Genomic DNA, 14,190 nt, shown 5'->3' on the forward strand with positions numbered 1-14,190 from the left:
TACCGTAACTTTCTCCTGTTACCCGTGGGCTGGTTAGAAATGTGTGCTTTGGCCGAAACCGGTGTGGCTCCGTGGATAGCGCGTCGGCCTGCGGACTGAAGGGTCCCAGGTTCGATTCCGGTCAAGGGCATGTACCTTGGTTGCAGGCACATCCCCAGTGGGAGGCGTGCAGGAGGCAGCGGGTCGATGTTTCTCTCTCATCGATGTTTCTGGCTCTCTATCCCTCTCCCTTCCTCTCTGTAAAAAAGCAATAAAATATATATTTTTTTAAAAAAACAACAAAATATAAACTCCTGTGGTTAGCTATATTTAAAAAAAAAAGAAAAGAGCCGAAACCGGTGTGGCTCAGTGGATAGAGCGTCGGCCTGCGGACTGAAGGGTCCCAGGTTCGATTCCGGTCAAGGGCATGTACCTTGGTTGCGGGCACATCCCCAGTGGGAGGTGTGCAGGAGGCAGCTGATGGATGTTTCTCTTTCATCAATGTTTCTAGCTCTCTGTCCCTCTCCCTTCCTCTCTGTAAAAAAATCAATAAAATATATTAAAAAAAGTAAAACTTACAAAAAAAATTAAAAAAAAAAAGAAAAGAAATGTGTGCTTTAGTGCCCAAGCGATGTGACACATTTCAGTTACTGTCCGGCGTGGCCATGCTTTACCTGACCTGAGTCCTTTGGTGCGGTGGAAATGTGTCATTACAAAGACGTTTAACTCCTCATCTTTTTTTTTTTTTTCAATATATATATTTTTTATTTCAGAGATGAAGGGAGAGAGAAACATCCGTGATGAGAGAGAATCACTGATCCGCTGCCTCCTGCACGCCCCCCACTGGGGATGGAGCCCGCACCCCGGGCCTGTGCCCCGACCGGGAATCGAACCCTGACCTCCAGGTTCCCAGGCCGACGCTCATGCCGGCCGGGCTGACTCCTCCTCTGAAAGTGTCTCTCGCTCCTCGGTGCTCAGCAGTGTCACCGCCGGGAGACTCCACACAGATCCCTTACTCACCCGCCGGCGCCCGCGGGCCTGTTAGAACCTGGGGGGGCATCCCAGTCCCCTCGGGGCTTGAAGAGCAGGCGGTCCCGATGTGGGTGGGGGGCAGCAGAGGCCGAGGCTGCGGTGAGGAGAGGGGGTGAGGCCGTGGGGAGAGGGGGTGAGGCCGTGGGGAGAGGGGGTGGGGCCGTGGGGAGAGGGGGTGAGGCCGTGGGGAGAGGGGGTGAGGCCGTGGGGAGAGGGGGTGAGGCCGTGGGGAGAGGGGGGTGGGGCCGTGGGGAGAGGGGGTGAGGCCGTGGGGAGAGGGGGTGAGGCCGTGGGGAGAGGGGTGAGGCCGTGGGGAGAGGGGGTGAGGCGGTGGGAGCCGGCAGACCTGGCGCTGAGCCGCCCTCTCTTTCAGCGGCGTGTCCCCACGCTGTGGCCCAGCAGCGCCTGGCCGCCCTGCGGTACCTGTGCTACAAGCGGTTTGTGGAGGTGCGTGTGCCCGTCAGAGGCGGGGCCTGGGGTGAGGGGGGTGAGGCCGTGTCCGCGCCTGCGGAGCTGCCGCTGGAACAGGCGCCCTTGGTGTCCCTGCAGGGCAGCCTGTCCCAGGAGGACTGGGCCGACTTCGTGCAGGTGAGTCTGAGCCGGAGGCCCAGCTGCAGGCGGCCCTCACGAGGGGCCCGGGGGGCGTCCCGGGGGGCGTGCAGACCAGGCCTGTGGTCAGAGGCCCCACAGGTTGGCAAGGAAGGGCCACTCCCTCCCAGCAGCCTCTGCCCTTTAGGCTGTGCTGGAGGCGGGGCTGCCCCCTGACCCCGGGGTCATCACGGCCACAGGGCTGCCCCCTGACCCCGGGGTCATCACGGCCACAGGGCTGCCCCCTGGCCCCGGGGTCATCACGGCCACAGGGCTGCCCCCTGACCCCGGGGTCATCACGGCCACAGGGCTGCCCCCTGACCCCGGGGTCATCACGGCCACAGGGCTGCCCCCTGACCCCGGGGTCATCACGGCCACAGGGCTGCCCCCTGACCCCGGGGTCATCACGGCCACAGGGCTTCCCCCTGACCCCGGGGTCATCACGGCCACAGGTCTGCCCCCTGACCCCGGGGTCATCACGGCCACAGGTTTGCCCCCCTGACCCCGGGGTCATCACGGCCACAGGGCTGCAGTGGCCTGGGAGGCGGGGTGTGGGGACCGGGTGTAGGGTGCACAGGGCCTGGTCATGGAGTTGGTCACCTCCCTCCCAGATGGGCTGACGCTGTCTGGTGTCCTGAGTGGCATCCAGTGGGGGGCAGTGCTGAGCCGCCCTGGAGGGCAGGGAGGGGGGGTGAGTCACCGGAGAGGAACGCGGACCCCAGGCAAGGCCCGGAAGGCAGTCCCCCGGGTGCCAGCGGCCGCGGGGCAGCGGACATCCTGAAGAATGCGGAGGCTTTCCACATATTGTCCGTGTGGGAACCTGCGGCCACGGGAAGCGGAGGCCCAGGCTGCTGGGGGCAGAGCCATGGGGGGGGGGGCCCAGGCTGCTGGGGGCAGAGCCATGGGGGGGGGGCGGGGGCGCTGGCTGAGCAGACGCTGGTGGGAAGGCCCAGCTCCCACGGGGGAAGCTGATGTGGGGCGGCCGGGCCGGAGCTGCCCGCAGGGAGAGGGTGGGGGCGGAGCGCGGCCCAACCAGGTGCTGGGCGCAGGGCTCAGGGCCCGGGCAGAGAGGAGGTGCTGGCAGGTCCCGTGAGCATGGCAGCGGGAGAGGGCCCGGCGGGGGGTGGGCAGGGGACAGTCGACCGGACAGTGGTCGGCGGCCCACCTCTCGTCCCGGGAGCCGCTGGCCTTGGGACAGACAGCCCCGCTCCTGAGGCTGCGCCCGGCTGAAGGGGGAGGTCTGCACCCACTCCCCACGCGCAGAGCCGGCGGTACAGCCACCCTGCCTGTCCCCAGGGCCTGGTGGGGTCCAGCGAGTGGCTGCAGGGCCGGCTGCTGCGGCTGCTGACCTCTCGCGCCAACGCGGCCACGGTGGCCCGGTGTGCGCTGGACCTGTCGCTGCCCGAGGAGTGGCTGCCGGCCACGGTGGCCACGGAGCTCCGCCGGCTCCGGCTCCAGGGCAGGTGAGCCCCAGGCTGCGGGCCGGCGAGGGGGACGCACCCTTGGGCCCCTGACCCTGGGGTTTACATGCCGGCGGTTTGGAAATCAGAAACAGAAAACCAGGATGGGGTGCACACCCCCTTCCCAGCAAGCAGACAAGCAGAGCACGGGAGACAGGTCCCTCCCGGGGAGCCCCGCATCTGGGCCGCACGCCCCAGGAAGCTCTCATGCCCACAGAGGCCTACGGGAGGAGGATGGAGGGCAGACCCCGCCCAGTCAGGCCAGGACGTGGGGGGGGGACCCCGGGACAGCAGGTGCCAGCGCTGCCTCCTCCTAGGACGGCCGAGGCGCCCTTCGAGGACACAACAGGCCGTTACTACCAGCTGCCCATCGCCAGGAAGGACGTCCACGTCCTGGCCTCGCGGGAGGAGCTGGCCAGGCACGAGGCGGAGCTCCTACAGGTGGGTCACGAGGGGCCGCCCGTCGAGGCCGTGGGCTCTGTCCACACCTGCCTCGTCCCCGCGCCCCCGCAGCAGGGCGCACGCACCGGCCGGTTTACGGCTCGGCCCTGCTGTGCGGAGGGAGGGGTTCACAGCGTGGCCAGGCCTCCCCACAGCCCCCCCCCCCCCGCCCCCGCCCGGCTGCGCCCGCTCAGACCACCTCTGTCTGCAGCCCGGCCAGGTGGTCAGCCTGGACCTGGAGTGGAGGCCTTCGTTCGGCGCCTGGGACCGACCCCCAGCGTCCCTCCTGCAGGTGGCCGTCGAGGGCCGCGTGTTCCTGCTGGACCTGCTCACGCTCACGCGGCCGGTGGACGGGCCGGCGTCCCGGGCCCTCTCCGGCCTGGTGTCCCGGCTGCTCTCAGACCCGTCCATCACCAAGCTGGGTAAGCGCGGCCTGCCCCCAGCTCCGGCCGAGCCCGCCCGGGGGCGCAGGGGGAGCCGGCCCCGTCCTTGATGCCCTCACCCTCTGGGCCCGCCCACAGGCTATGGGATGGCAGGCGACCTGAAGAGCCTGGCGGCCTCCTGCCCCGCCCTGGCCCACGCGCCTGAGCAGCTGCAGGGAGGCCTGGACCTGCTGCTGGTGCACGGGCGGGTGAGCACCCCGGGGCGGGTGAGCACCCCAGGGGGGGCGGGCCCACAGGCTCCGTCCATCTTCTCAAGGCCTTCCCACCCCAGCCCTGCCCCTGACCACGGTGACCAGGGCCCAGACGCCGGGACCCCCGAGGGTGTCCCTGCATTTGCCCACGATTCCCCCGGAGCCAGCCCTGCTCTGTGCTCCTCTCAGGAGCTCTCAGCACGAACCCAGAACGGGCAGGTGGGCAGGGACCACAGCCCCAGACCCCGGTCCAGCCAGCCTCTGCCGCCCTCGCCCCTCTGTCCTCACACTGACCGCTGTGGCGCAGGGCAGTGAGGGCGGGGGCTGTGCCGTCCTGCCCTGGGCGGGCCTCACCCAGGGCACTGTCTTGGCAGATCCGGGAGGCCGATGTGCCGGCCCCGGGCGTGGACCGGGCCCAGGGGCCGCGGGGCCTCAGCCTCCTGGTGCAGCAGGTGCTGGGCAAGCCCCTGGACAAGGCGCAGCAGCTCTCCAACTGGGACCGGCGGCCCCTGGCCGAGGGGCAGCTGCTGTACGCGGGTACGTGCCCTGCCCTCCCTGCCCCCACGCCCCCCAGCCCCCCTGGCGGGAGGCTAAGGCTGCCCCTGCCCCCAGCTGCCGATGCCTACTGCCTGCTGGAGGTGTACTGGGCGCTGTGCAGAGAGCCCGCCCGCTTCCACCTGGCGGGGGACCTGGCCAGGAGCCCGGAGCCGCCCGGCCCACAGGAGGCCTCCGCCCCACCCCAGCAGGTGACTGGAGACGGGGGTCCCTCCATAGGAGCTTGGGTCCTGTGGGTGGTGGCCCAGGGTGGGGGGGCCTGCGGTGGGGGGGCCTGGTTCCTCCCCCTGGAGGGAGGAGCCCAGAGTGTGGGCAGTTTCCTGGAGGGGGTCCCAGCCCCTCCCGACACCAGGCCTGGGTGTCCCCGGCCCCCACGAGGTCCAGGACAGCATCTGGCTGTGCCTTTTTGCTCCCTGAACCCCACTTTTAGGGCCCATGGGACCCCCAGGGACTGAGCAGAGTCCTCTCAGGAGCTAGTGGGGGTGACTATCATTTTATCTATTTTCTGCACTGAGCTCACTGCTCGCGATTCTCTTTACAAGTTTTTTTTTTTTTTTTAAAGCGACCAGCCCGGCCGGCGTGGCTCAGGGGTTGAGCATCAACCTATGAACCAGGAGGTCACGGTGGTTCGATTCCCAGTCAGGGCACCTGCTCGGGTTGTGGGCTCGATCCCCAGTAGGGGGCGTGCAGGAGGCAGCCGGTCCATGATTCTCTCTCATTGATGTTTCTCTCTCTCCCTTCCTCCCTGAAATCAATAAAATTGTTTTTTTTTTAAAGAGCCACCACTCAGCCCTGGGGCCACCCTCCCCCCGAGTCCAGGTGGCAGGTGGCGGCTGAGTGGGACTGTGTTGCAGGTGCCGGTGGCTGCGGTGGAGGGCGCCGCCCCGGAGATCCCGGCCCGGGCCTTCCGCGTGGTGTGTGACAACATGCTGCAGGGGCTGGCACGCAGCCTGCGCCTCCTGGGTGCCGACGTGCTGGCGCTGGGCAACAGCGAGGACCACCGCCGGGCGGCCGAGGTGAGCGACAGGGCTCCCCGCGGCCCCCAGGCCCGTGTCCCGTCCCCCCGGGCTCTGTTGGGCGCAGGGCTGTGGGGGGTGCTGCCGCGGCCGCTGCGTGGACGCCCCCTGGGCCGAGGTCACTGCGCCCCTGGGGCCTGGACGCCGCTGCGGCTGACCCTCTCCTGGCCCCGGTCTGCGGGCCAGCTTTACCCCGTACCCCCGACTCCGTCCGCTGTGTGTCTGCCACCCGAGCAGTGGCCCCATTCCCACTGCGCCTGGCTTGCAGCTGCCGTGAGCAGGGGCGCCGGCAGGCGTCTTCCCCGAGAACGTGCTGGCGGTGGGAGCCGTGGCATCGCCCTAACCTTCCCAGCGGCGCGCCCCAATCGAAACTCCGAGGGGCGGACGGGCATTTCGTATAAGAGGCCACGAGGGCTCCCTTTCTGTTCCTTTCTGTGAGGGCTGGGGTCACGCTTACAAACGCAGCACCGAGGGGCCGCCGGGGGCTCGGGAGGGGCACGGCCCCGCGCCGGGAGCCCGGCCTCGCCGCGTGGCAGGAGGTCACGGTGCAGTGACCGTCTCCCAAGGCGTGGCCCGGAGGGAGGCTGGGCGGCCACAGGAGGACGGAAGGTCAGAGGACGCGGCACAGAGGGCCAGGCCCGCTCCGAGGTCTTGGCAAACCAGAGCCTCCGCCACCCCCACAGGAGCCACAGGGAGAGAGGAGCGTCCCCGTATGGGCACGGCGCTACCCGGTGGCCCCGCAGTCCCGGGCAGGGAGTCCGTTTACACACGTGTCTGTGGCTTCTGCTCCTATGGGCGACGCCATGTGGCACAGAGGTTGGTGCCCAGCAGCTCCAGGCACGGCCCTCAGGCCGAGTCCTCCAAGTGCTTCTGAAATCAGCCCTCCAGTCTGATGGGCCTCCAGTCTGATGGGCCTCCAGTCTGATGGGCCTCCAGTCTGATGGGCCCTCCAGTCTGATGGGCCTCCAGTCTGATGGGCCCTCCAGTCTGATGGGCCTCCAGTCTGATGAGCCTCCAGTCTGATGGGCCTCCAGTCTGATTGGGCCTCCAGTCTGATGGGCCTTCAGTCTGATGGGCCTCCAGTCTGATGGGCCTCCAGTCTGATGGGCCCTCCAGTCTGATGGGCCTCCAGTCTGATGGGCCTCCAGTCTGATTGGGCCTCCAGTCTGATGGGCCTTCAGTCTGATGGGCCTCCAGTCTGATGGGCCTCCAGTCTGATGGGGCCTCCAGTCTGATGGGCCTCCAGTCTGATGGGGCCTCCAGTCTGATGGGCCTCCAGTCTGATGGGCCTCCAGTCTGATGGGGCCTCCAGTCTGATGGGCCTTCAGTCTGATGGGCCTTCAGTCTGATGGGCCCTCCAGTCTGATGGGGCCTCCAGTCTGATGGCCCTCCAGTGTGATGGGCCTCCAGTCTGATGGGCCTCCAGTCTGATGGGGACTCCAGTCTGATGGGCCTCCAGTGTGATGGGCCCTCCAGTCTGATGGGCCTCCAGTCTGATGGGCCTCCAGTCTGATTGGGCCTCCAGTCTGATGGGGCCTCCAGTCTGATGGGCCTTCAGTCTGATGGGCCCTCCAGTCTGATGGGGCCTCCAGTCTGATGGCCCTCCAGTGTGATGGGCCTCCAGTCTGATGGGCCTCCAGTCTGATGGGGACTCCAGTCTGATGGGGCCTCCAGTCTGATGGGCCTCCAGTCTGATGGGCCCTCCAGTCTGATGGGCCTCCAGTCTGATGGGCCTCCAGTCTGATTGGGCCTCCAGTCTGATGGGGCCTCCAGTCTGATGGGCCTTCAGTCTGATGGCCCTCCAGTCTGATGGGCCCTCCAGTCTGATGGGCCTCCAGTCTGATGGCCCTCCAGTCTGATGGGCCCTCCAGTCTGATGGGCCTCCAGTCTGATGGGGACTCCAGTCTGATGGGGACTCCAGTCTGATGGGCCTCCAGTCTGATGGGCCTCCAGTCTGATGGGGCCTCCAGTCTGATGGCCCTCCAGTGTGATGGGCCTCCAGTCTGATGGGCCTCCAGTCTGATGGGCCTCCAGTGTGATGGGCCCTCCAGTCTGATGGGCCCTCCAGTCTGATGGGCCTCCAGTCTGATGGGCCTCCAGTCTGATGGCCCTCCAGTGTGATGGGCCCTCCAGTCTGATGGCCCTCCAGTCTGATGGGCCTCCAGTCTGATGGCCCTCCAGTGTGATGGGCCCTCCAGTCTGATGGGGACTCCAGTCTGATGGGCCTTCAGTCTGATGGGGACTCCAGTCTGATGGGCCTCCAGTCTGATGGCCCTCCAGTGTGATGGGCCCTCCAGTCTGATGGGGACTCCAGTCTGATGGGCCTTCAGTCTGATGGGGACTCCAGTCTGATGGGCCTTCAGTCTGATGGGGACTCCAGTCTGATGGGCCTCCAGTCTGATGGGCCTCCAGTCTGATGGGCCTCCAATCTGATGGGCCTCCAGTCTGATGGGCCTCCAGTCTGATGGGCCTCCAGTCTGATTGGGCCTCCAGTCTGATGGGGCCTCCAGTCTGATGGGCCTTCAGTCTGATGGGCCCTCCAGTCTGATGGGGCCTCCAGTCTGATGGCCCTCCAGTGTGATGGGCCTCCAGTCTGATGGGCCTCCAGTCTGATGGGGACTCCAGTCTGATGGCCCTCCAGTCTGATGGGCCTTCAGTCTGATGGGCCCTCCAGTCTGATGGGCCCTCCAGTCTGATGGGCCTCCAGTCTGATGGGCCTCCAGTCTGATTGGGCCTCCAGTCTGATGGGCCCTCCAGTCTGATGGGCCTCCAGTCTGATGGCCCTCCAGTCTGATGGGCCTCCAGTCTGATGGCCCTCCAGTCTGATGGGCCCTCCAGTCTGATGGGCCTCCAGTCTGATGGGGACTCCAGTCTGATGGGGACTCCAGTCTGATGGGCCTCCAGTCTGATGGGCCTCCAGTCTGATGGGGCCTCCAGTCTGATGGCCCTCCAGTGTGATGGGCCTCCAGTCTGATGGGCCTCCAGTCTGATGGGCCTCCAGTGTGATGGGCCCTCCAGTCTGATGGGCCCTCCAGTCTGATGGGCCTCCAGTCTGATGGGCCTCCAGTCTGATGGCCCTCCAGTGTGATGGGCCCTCCAGTCTGATGGCCCTCCAGTCTGATGGGCCTCCAGTCTGATGGCCCTCCAGTGTGATGGGCCCTCCAGTCTGATGGGGACTCCAGTCTGATGGGCCTTCAGTCTGATGGGGACTCCAGTCTGATGGGCCTCCAGTCTGATGGCCCTCCAGTGTGATGGGCCCTCCAGTCTGATGGGGACTCCAGTCTGATGGGCCTTCAGTCTGATGGGGACTCCAGTCTGATGGGCCTTCAGTCTGATGGGGACTCCAGTCTGATGGGCCTCCAGTCTGATGGGCCTCCAGTCTGATGGGCCTCCAATCTGATGGGCCTCCAGTCTGATGGGCCTCCAGTCTGATGGCCCTCCAGTCTGATGGGCCTCCAGTCTGATGGCCCTCCAGTGTGATGGGCCCTCCAGTCTGATGGGGACTCCAGTCTGATGGGCCTTCAGTCTGATGGGGACTCCAGTCTGATGGGCCTCCAGTCTGATGGCCCTCCAGTGTGATGGGCCCTCCAGTCTGATGGGGACTCCAGTCTGATGGGCCTCCAGTCTGATGGGCCTCCAGTCTGATGGGCCTCCAGTCTGATGGGCCTCCAGTGTGATGGGCCTCCAGCGGGAAAGAGCTCAAGGAGCCCAGGTGGACGTGGCAGAAATGGGCCGTGCCCAGGGCCCGTGAGGGGCGATGCTGGCCGTCAGGCAGTCCCTGTGGGCCCATCCCAGGAGCTCGTCCAGGCGGAACATTCCTTCCCGTCACCTTGTCCCTGGGCCTTCGAGACGAGCGGAGCCGCTCCTCTCCCTCCCGCAGCCGAGTGCTCGGAGCCTCCCCGCGGTGGCGCTGACCTCCCGCAGGCGCTCGGGCCGAGCTCGGAGGAACGTGCGGCTCCTTCGGTCCGCCCCAGGCTGCGTCCCGCAGTCACGCGGGTGACCGGGCCTTTCTCCGGGAGGCGTCGGGGCAGCGGCCCGGCCTCAGAGCCAGTGGCACCCGCCTCGTGCCGGCAGCCTCCAGGCCTGTCCACCTCACCGGTCTTTTCAAGCCACGCGCACCTGGCGTGTGGGTCCTCACTCACTGCTACTCTTGTCTCCCCGCTTCCTGCCTTCGCTCTCTCGGGGCTATTTCCGAGCGAGTGCTCGGCTCTGTAGTTTTCAGCCTTTAAACTTTATGATGCAAACAGTCAGGACCATAAACGTATCTTCGAGTCCCGTTCCCCGCACTCCATTGCCCCGTGCGGATCGCGTCCGAGTGACGTCACAATCCCGTGTCTGACTCCGGCCTTCCCAGAGGGTGTTAGAAGGGGCCGTTCGCTTTAAAACGGGTTTCTGACCCAGCAGCTGTGCTCACGGCTCTCGGGTGTGTGTGGGGCCTTGCTCTGTGGCCCAGGGGTGGCCCGGTCCGTAACGTTCCAGGTGGGCTGTATTTATTTGTTAATCTTCACCCAAGGATGTTTTTCCCATTGATTTTTAGAGAGAGTGGAAGGGAGGCAGGGAGGGAGGGAGGAAGAGAGAGAGAAACATGGATGTGAGAGAGACACACAGCACCCAGTCCTGACCGGGGCCAGGGATGGAGCCTGCAACCCAGGCACGTGCCCTTGACTGGAATCGAACCCGGGACCCGCGGGTGCACAGGCCGACGCTCTAACCCCGAGCCACACTGTCCAGGGCACAGGACGGGCTCCTGTTTCCAGGCCTCTGCAGTAGACGGAGGGATGAAATACATGCGTACATGCGTGTAATACACACGTACATACGTGTAACACAGACTAGGAGCCTAGACTGAAGGCTTCCATTCAGGTCTGGGGCTCACTGCACAGTCGGTTTGATTTCACCCCACATCCCCTCCTCTCAGCCGAGAAGCCTCACACGCAGCAGCGGCCCTGTCGCCGTTGCACACGGACACTCAGGGTGACCGCGGGGTCGCCGCCAACCGTGGGATTCCTCCGGCGCTCGCCGTGGCCTGCGCGTGGCCCCAGAGCTGCGTGGCCAGCGTGCTGTCTCCCTGTCTCTGGGGCATCTCTCCCTCTGGGGTTCATCTTGCACCTCCTGTGGACGTGTAGGGGTTGCATTTCAGATTTAGTTTTGTCTGCAGTCACGTGAAATCTCTGCGCGATGCTAAGACAGCCGTGGGCAAACTACGGCCCGCGGGCCGGATCCGGCTGTTCTATCCGGTTCTCTTGCTCTCCCCTCCGCTCCTTTACTTTGAATGTATATTAGTTCACACAAACACTCCATCCATGCTTTTGTTCCGGCCCTCCGGTCCAGTTTAAGAACCCATGGTGGCCCTCGAGTCACAAAGTTTGCCCACCCCTGTTCTAAGACCAAATCTACACCATGAGGCAGCACCCAGGCCTCGTGCTGCAGGGCCCACGGCCGCCCTGGTCCCGGGCAGAGGCGACTGGGGCAGCAGCAGCCGGTCCTGGGCGGGTGCCCTCACCCGGTGGTCTTGCCTCCTCACAGGTGGCCAGGCAGGAGGGCAGGATCATCCTGACGTCGGGGCTGCCGTACCACACGGTGAGGACCCCCCTGCGGGCCCCCGCCCCTCGCACCCCACCTCCGCTCTGCTGTGGCCACCGGCCCACTGGCGTCCTGGGTGGGCCAAGGGGAAGCTCGTGGGCCCAGGGCTGAGGGGCTGGGGGGGGGGGTAAGTGGACTGGGGGGACAGAGGGGCTGGGGGAAGGGGGGCTGGGGGGGCAAGTGGACTGGGGGGACAGAGGGGCTGGGGGAAGGGGGGCTGGGGGGGCAAGTGGACTGGGGGGACAGAGGGGCTGGGGGAAGGGGGGCTAGGGGGGAGGGGGCACTGGGGAGCTGGGGGACAGGGAGGCGGGGCAGTTCTGAGCGCAGCAGCCCATCTCTGCAGCTCCGGGCCCAGGTCGGGGATGGGCGCTGCCTCTGGGTGGACTGCAACCTCAAGGCGCCGCAGCAGGCCAAGGCTGTGCTCAGACACTTCAACGTGCGCGTCACCCACGCAGACATCTTCAGCCGCTGCCAGGTGGGTTGGGTCCCGGCCTGCCTCGGGCCCGGGAGTCCTGGCCGGGGGGCTGGGCACTGAGGCCACCTGCCTTGGCGTTTCTGCTCCTCTGAGCTGTCGCCACGGCGTCGTTTCCTCCTCTTCCGCCCACCCGACCCCCCCCACCCCACGCCAGGTGGGTGCGGGCTGCGGGCTGCGGGGGGCACCGTAGCCCAGGGCCAGGCGGCTGCGGGCAAGGGAGCTGCGCGGATGCAATGATATCCGTTAGGACCTGCAGGCTGTGCTGCGCCCGGCCGGCCTCTGCAGGGCCTCCGGGTGGAGGGCAGGAAGCCTCGGAAGCCGTCGGGCTGGGCGGGGCAGCCACGGGCTCCTGGGTCCACCGGGACGTCCGGAAGGCCCGGGTGAGGAAATCCCAGGTGGCCCCGGATCCTGGGTTAAGACCTGAGGGGGTCGGGTCGGGCCTGGGCGTCCTGAGCTCACTCACCCTCCCTGCCGCCCGGGCCTCTGAGCTCTGAGCCCCTGCCCGCCCTGGGGGTTGTCTGGCTGAGGGGGGGAGGCAGCCTTTCAGCTGGCCCTGCGGGCTGGGCTGGGGCTCCTGGCGCAGAACATTCTGGAATGCGGGCCCCCACGAGGAGGGCTGGTCGCGGCAGCAGCCCCTCCAGCCGCCCCGCAGAGTGTGAGGAAGGAAGGAAGGGGAGGCCTGTGTCAGGCGGGCCCTGCCCTGCCGGGGCCACGGGGCCACGGGAGCGGAGCCACTCCGGCCTCCCCTTCGGCTGCGGGGACCGGAGCGGGGAGGGCGCTGTCAAGGCCCCGGGACCTCCCAGAAGCGGGGAGGCATGTTAATGAGCTTTTCAGAGAAAACAGGAAATTGGGGAGCTGGGAGGAAGGCCCCTCTGGCGCCCTGAGAAGCACGTGCTGGGTAGCAACCTGATGTCCATCAGCACTCGAGGGCCAGGCCTGGAGGGCAGCCTCCAGGAGGCCTGTACCCACGGCCCCTGGCCCTGGCCTGGCAGGCTGGGAGGGAGCCTGGGGGGCAGGGGCTGGCTCCAAGGCTGGGAGGCAGAGCTCCCCCTGGTGGGCCCCGCCGTGGCCGTGGGGGCGGGCAGTGCTGAGCCGCAGAAGTGGACGGACTTGGAGTGTCTGACAGGGCGGGGGGGGCGGGCGCGCGCCTGCGTGCAGCTGTAGCAGGCGTGGGGCAGAGGGTCGGTCGGGTTGACGTGTGTGGCCAGGTTCCCAGGTTTCAGGCTGAGCCCGGGGCCTGGGAGGGACGGGGCTGGGGCTGGGCCCTGGGTTTGGTGTGGAGGGGGCTTGGGACACCTGGCGTGGGGTGTGGGGGTCGGGTGGGGGTTGGCGAATTGCATCCCGCAGGCGCGTGGTCACTGGTGAGGAGGTGGGGACGGTGCAGCTGCCCTGACTGGTGTGCGAGGCCACGGCGGGAAGGGGGTGGGGTCCCAGGCAGAGACCTGTGTGCGTGGCCCCCGTGGGGGCTAGCGCTGCCCGGGCAGTAGGTGATGGCAGCGTGGGGTGAGGCCAGACACCGGCACCCGGTTGCCTTTGTCAGAAAGTGGGGACCCTCAGGGCCTGCAGAGCCACTGAAGCACAGCTAGCCACAGCCCCCCGCCGGGCTCAGCCCCGAGGCGTCAGGCAGGTGGCCCCAGGCAGGACCCCCGGGGGGCAGGCAGGTGTTTGGGGGATCCACAAGGCCCCCGGAAAGGCGGGCATGAGGAGGGCCAGGTGAGCAGAGAAGGGGGTCTCTGAGAAGCCAGGCTTTCTAAACTTGAACCCGGCCTGGTGACCAGGGAGGCGTCCTAGGCAGGGGGGTTGGGGGGGGCGCTGTGTTCATTAGTGCTGAGCCAAGCCGGGTCCCCACCACAGGGGCAGCAGGGGCACCTGTGGGTCCAGGAGGTCTCGGCCTCGCTCCCACCGCTGCGCTCCGAGCCCCCCGTGTGGCCTTCCCAGCAGCCGCTGGGACAGCTGAGCGCCCTGCCCAGTGCCCGGGAGACGCTGTGCCCAGGGCGGCCAGGGGGGCCCGAGGCCTCACAGGGGGACGCCAACAGGCCCAGAACTCCCAGAACCGGAGCCACACGGTGCCCCAAGGTGGTCGGCTGAGGCCGGCCCCGCCCCCACCCCTCGGGAGGCGGGTCTGCTCCTACGCTGTCCGGCCGTGAGAGGGCGCTGGCGGCAGAGCGGTGCCCTCAGGCTGACCCACGAGGGCCTCTGCTGAGCTCCGCAGCGGGCTGCCCGCACCCCCGCCAGCCCCGCTCGCCTGAGTGCCCTGGACGCTGGCTCCGAGCCCCCTGCCCCCGCCCTGGCCAGAGCGGCCGCCTCCCCGGAGAGCTCCCCCGGGCCATTCCCAGTCCTTTCCTTCCTTCTGCTATTTTGGTGCCATTCCCAGAGGGAAACGCACTCGGCACACGAGCGTTCCCAGAGCAGGCCTCCCGCCCGGGC

General features: G+C 67.0%; 1 protein-coding gene across 6 annotated transcripts in view; it reads left to right on the plus strand.

The window, feature by feature from the left end:
• Positions 1 to 14,190, plus strand: part of EXD3 (exonuclease 3'-5' domain containing 3) — a 56,678-nt gene that overhangs the window by 23,579 nt on the left and 18,909 nt on the right. For all 6 annotated transcript variants that reach the window (XR_013960622.1, XR_013960623.1, XR_013960624.1 and 3 more), the window contains exons 9-19: positions 1,385 to 1,458; positions 1,561 to 1,599; positions 2,896 to 3,062; positions 3,377 to 3,500; positions 3,712 to 3,922; positions 4,022 to 4,131; positions 4,509 to 4,671; positions 4,747 to 4,880; positions 5,544 to 5,705; positions 11,232 to 11,285; positions 11,632 to 11,763. Coding sequence is in view for 2 of the 6 variants with exons in the window: in XM_080668677.1 (XP_080524803.1) it covers positions 1,385 to 1,458; positions 1,561 to 1,599; positions 2,896 to 3,062; positions 3,377 to 3,500; positions 3,712 to 3,922; positions 4,022 to 4,131; positions 4,509 to 4,671; positions 4,747 to 4,880; positions 5,544 to 5,705; positions 11,232 to 11,285; positions 11,632 to 11,763 (1,370 nt within the window). In the remaining 4 variants the exon portion in view is untranslated. The remainder of the gene's footprint in view (positions 1 to 1,384; positions 1,459 to 1,560; positions 1,600 to 2,895; positions 3,063 to 3,376; positions 3,501 to 3,711; positions 3,923 to 4,021; positions 4,132 to 4,508; positions 4,672 to 4,746; positions 4,881 to 5,543; positions 5,706 to 11,231; positions 11,286 to 11,631; positions 11,764 to 14,190) is intronic.

Source organism: Plecotus auritus (assembly GCF_963455305.1).
Source record: "Plecotus auritus genome assembly, chromosome: 5".
Classification (NCBI taxonomy): domain Eukaryota; kingdom Metazoa; phylum Chordata; class Mammalia; order Chiroptera; family Vespertilionidae; genus Plecotus; species Plecotus auritus.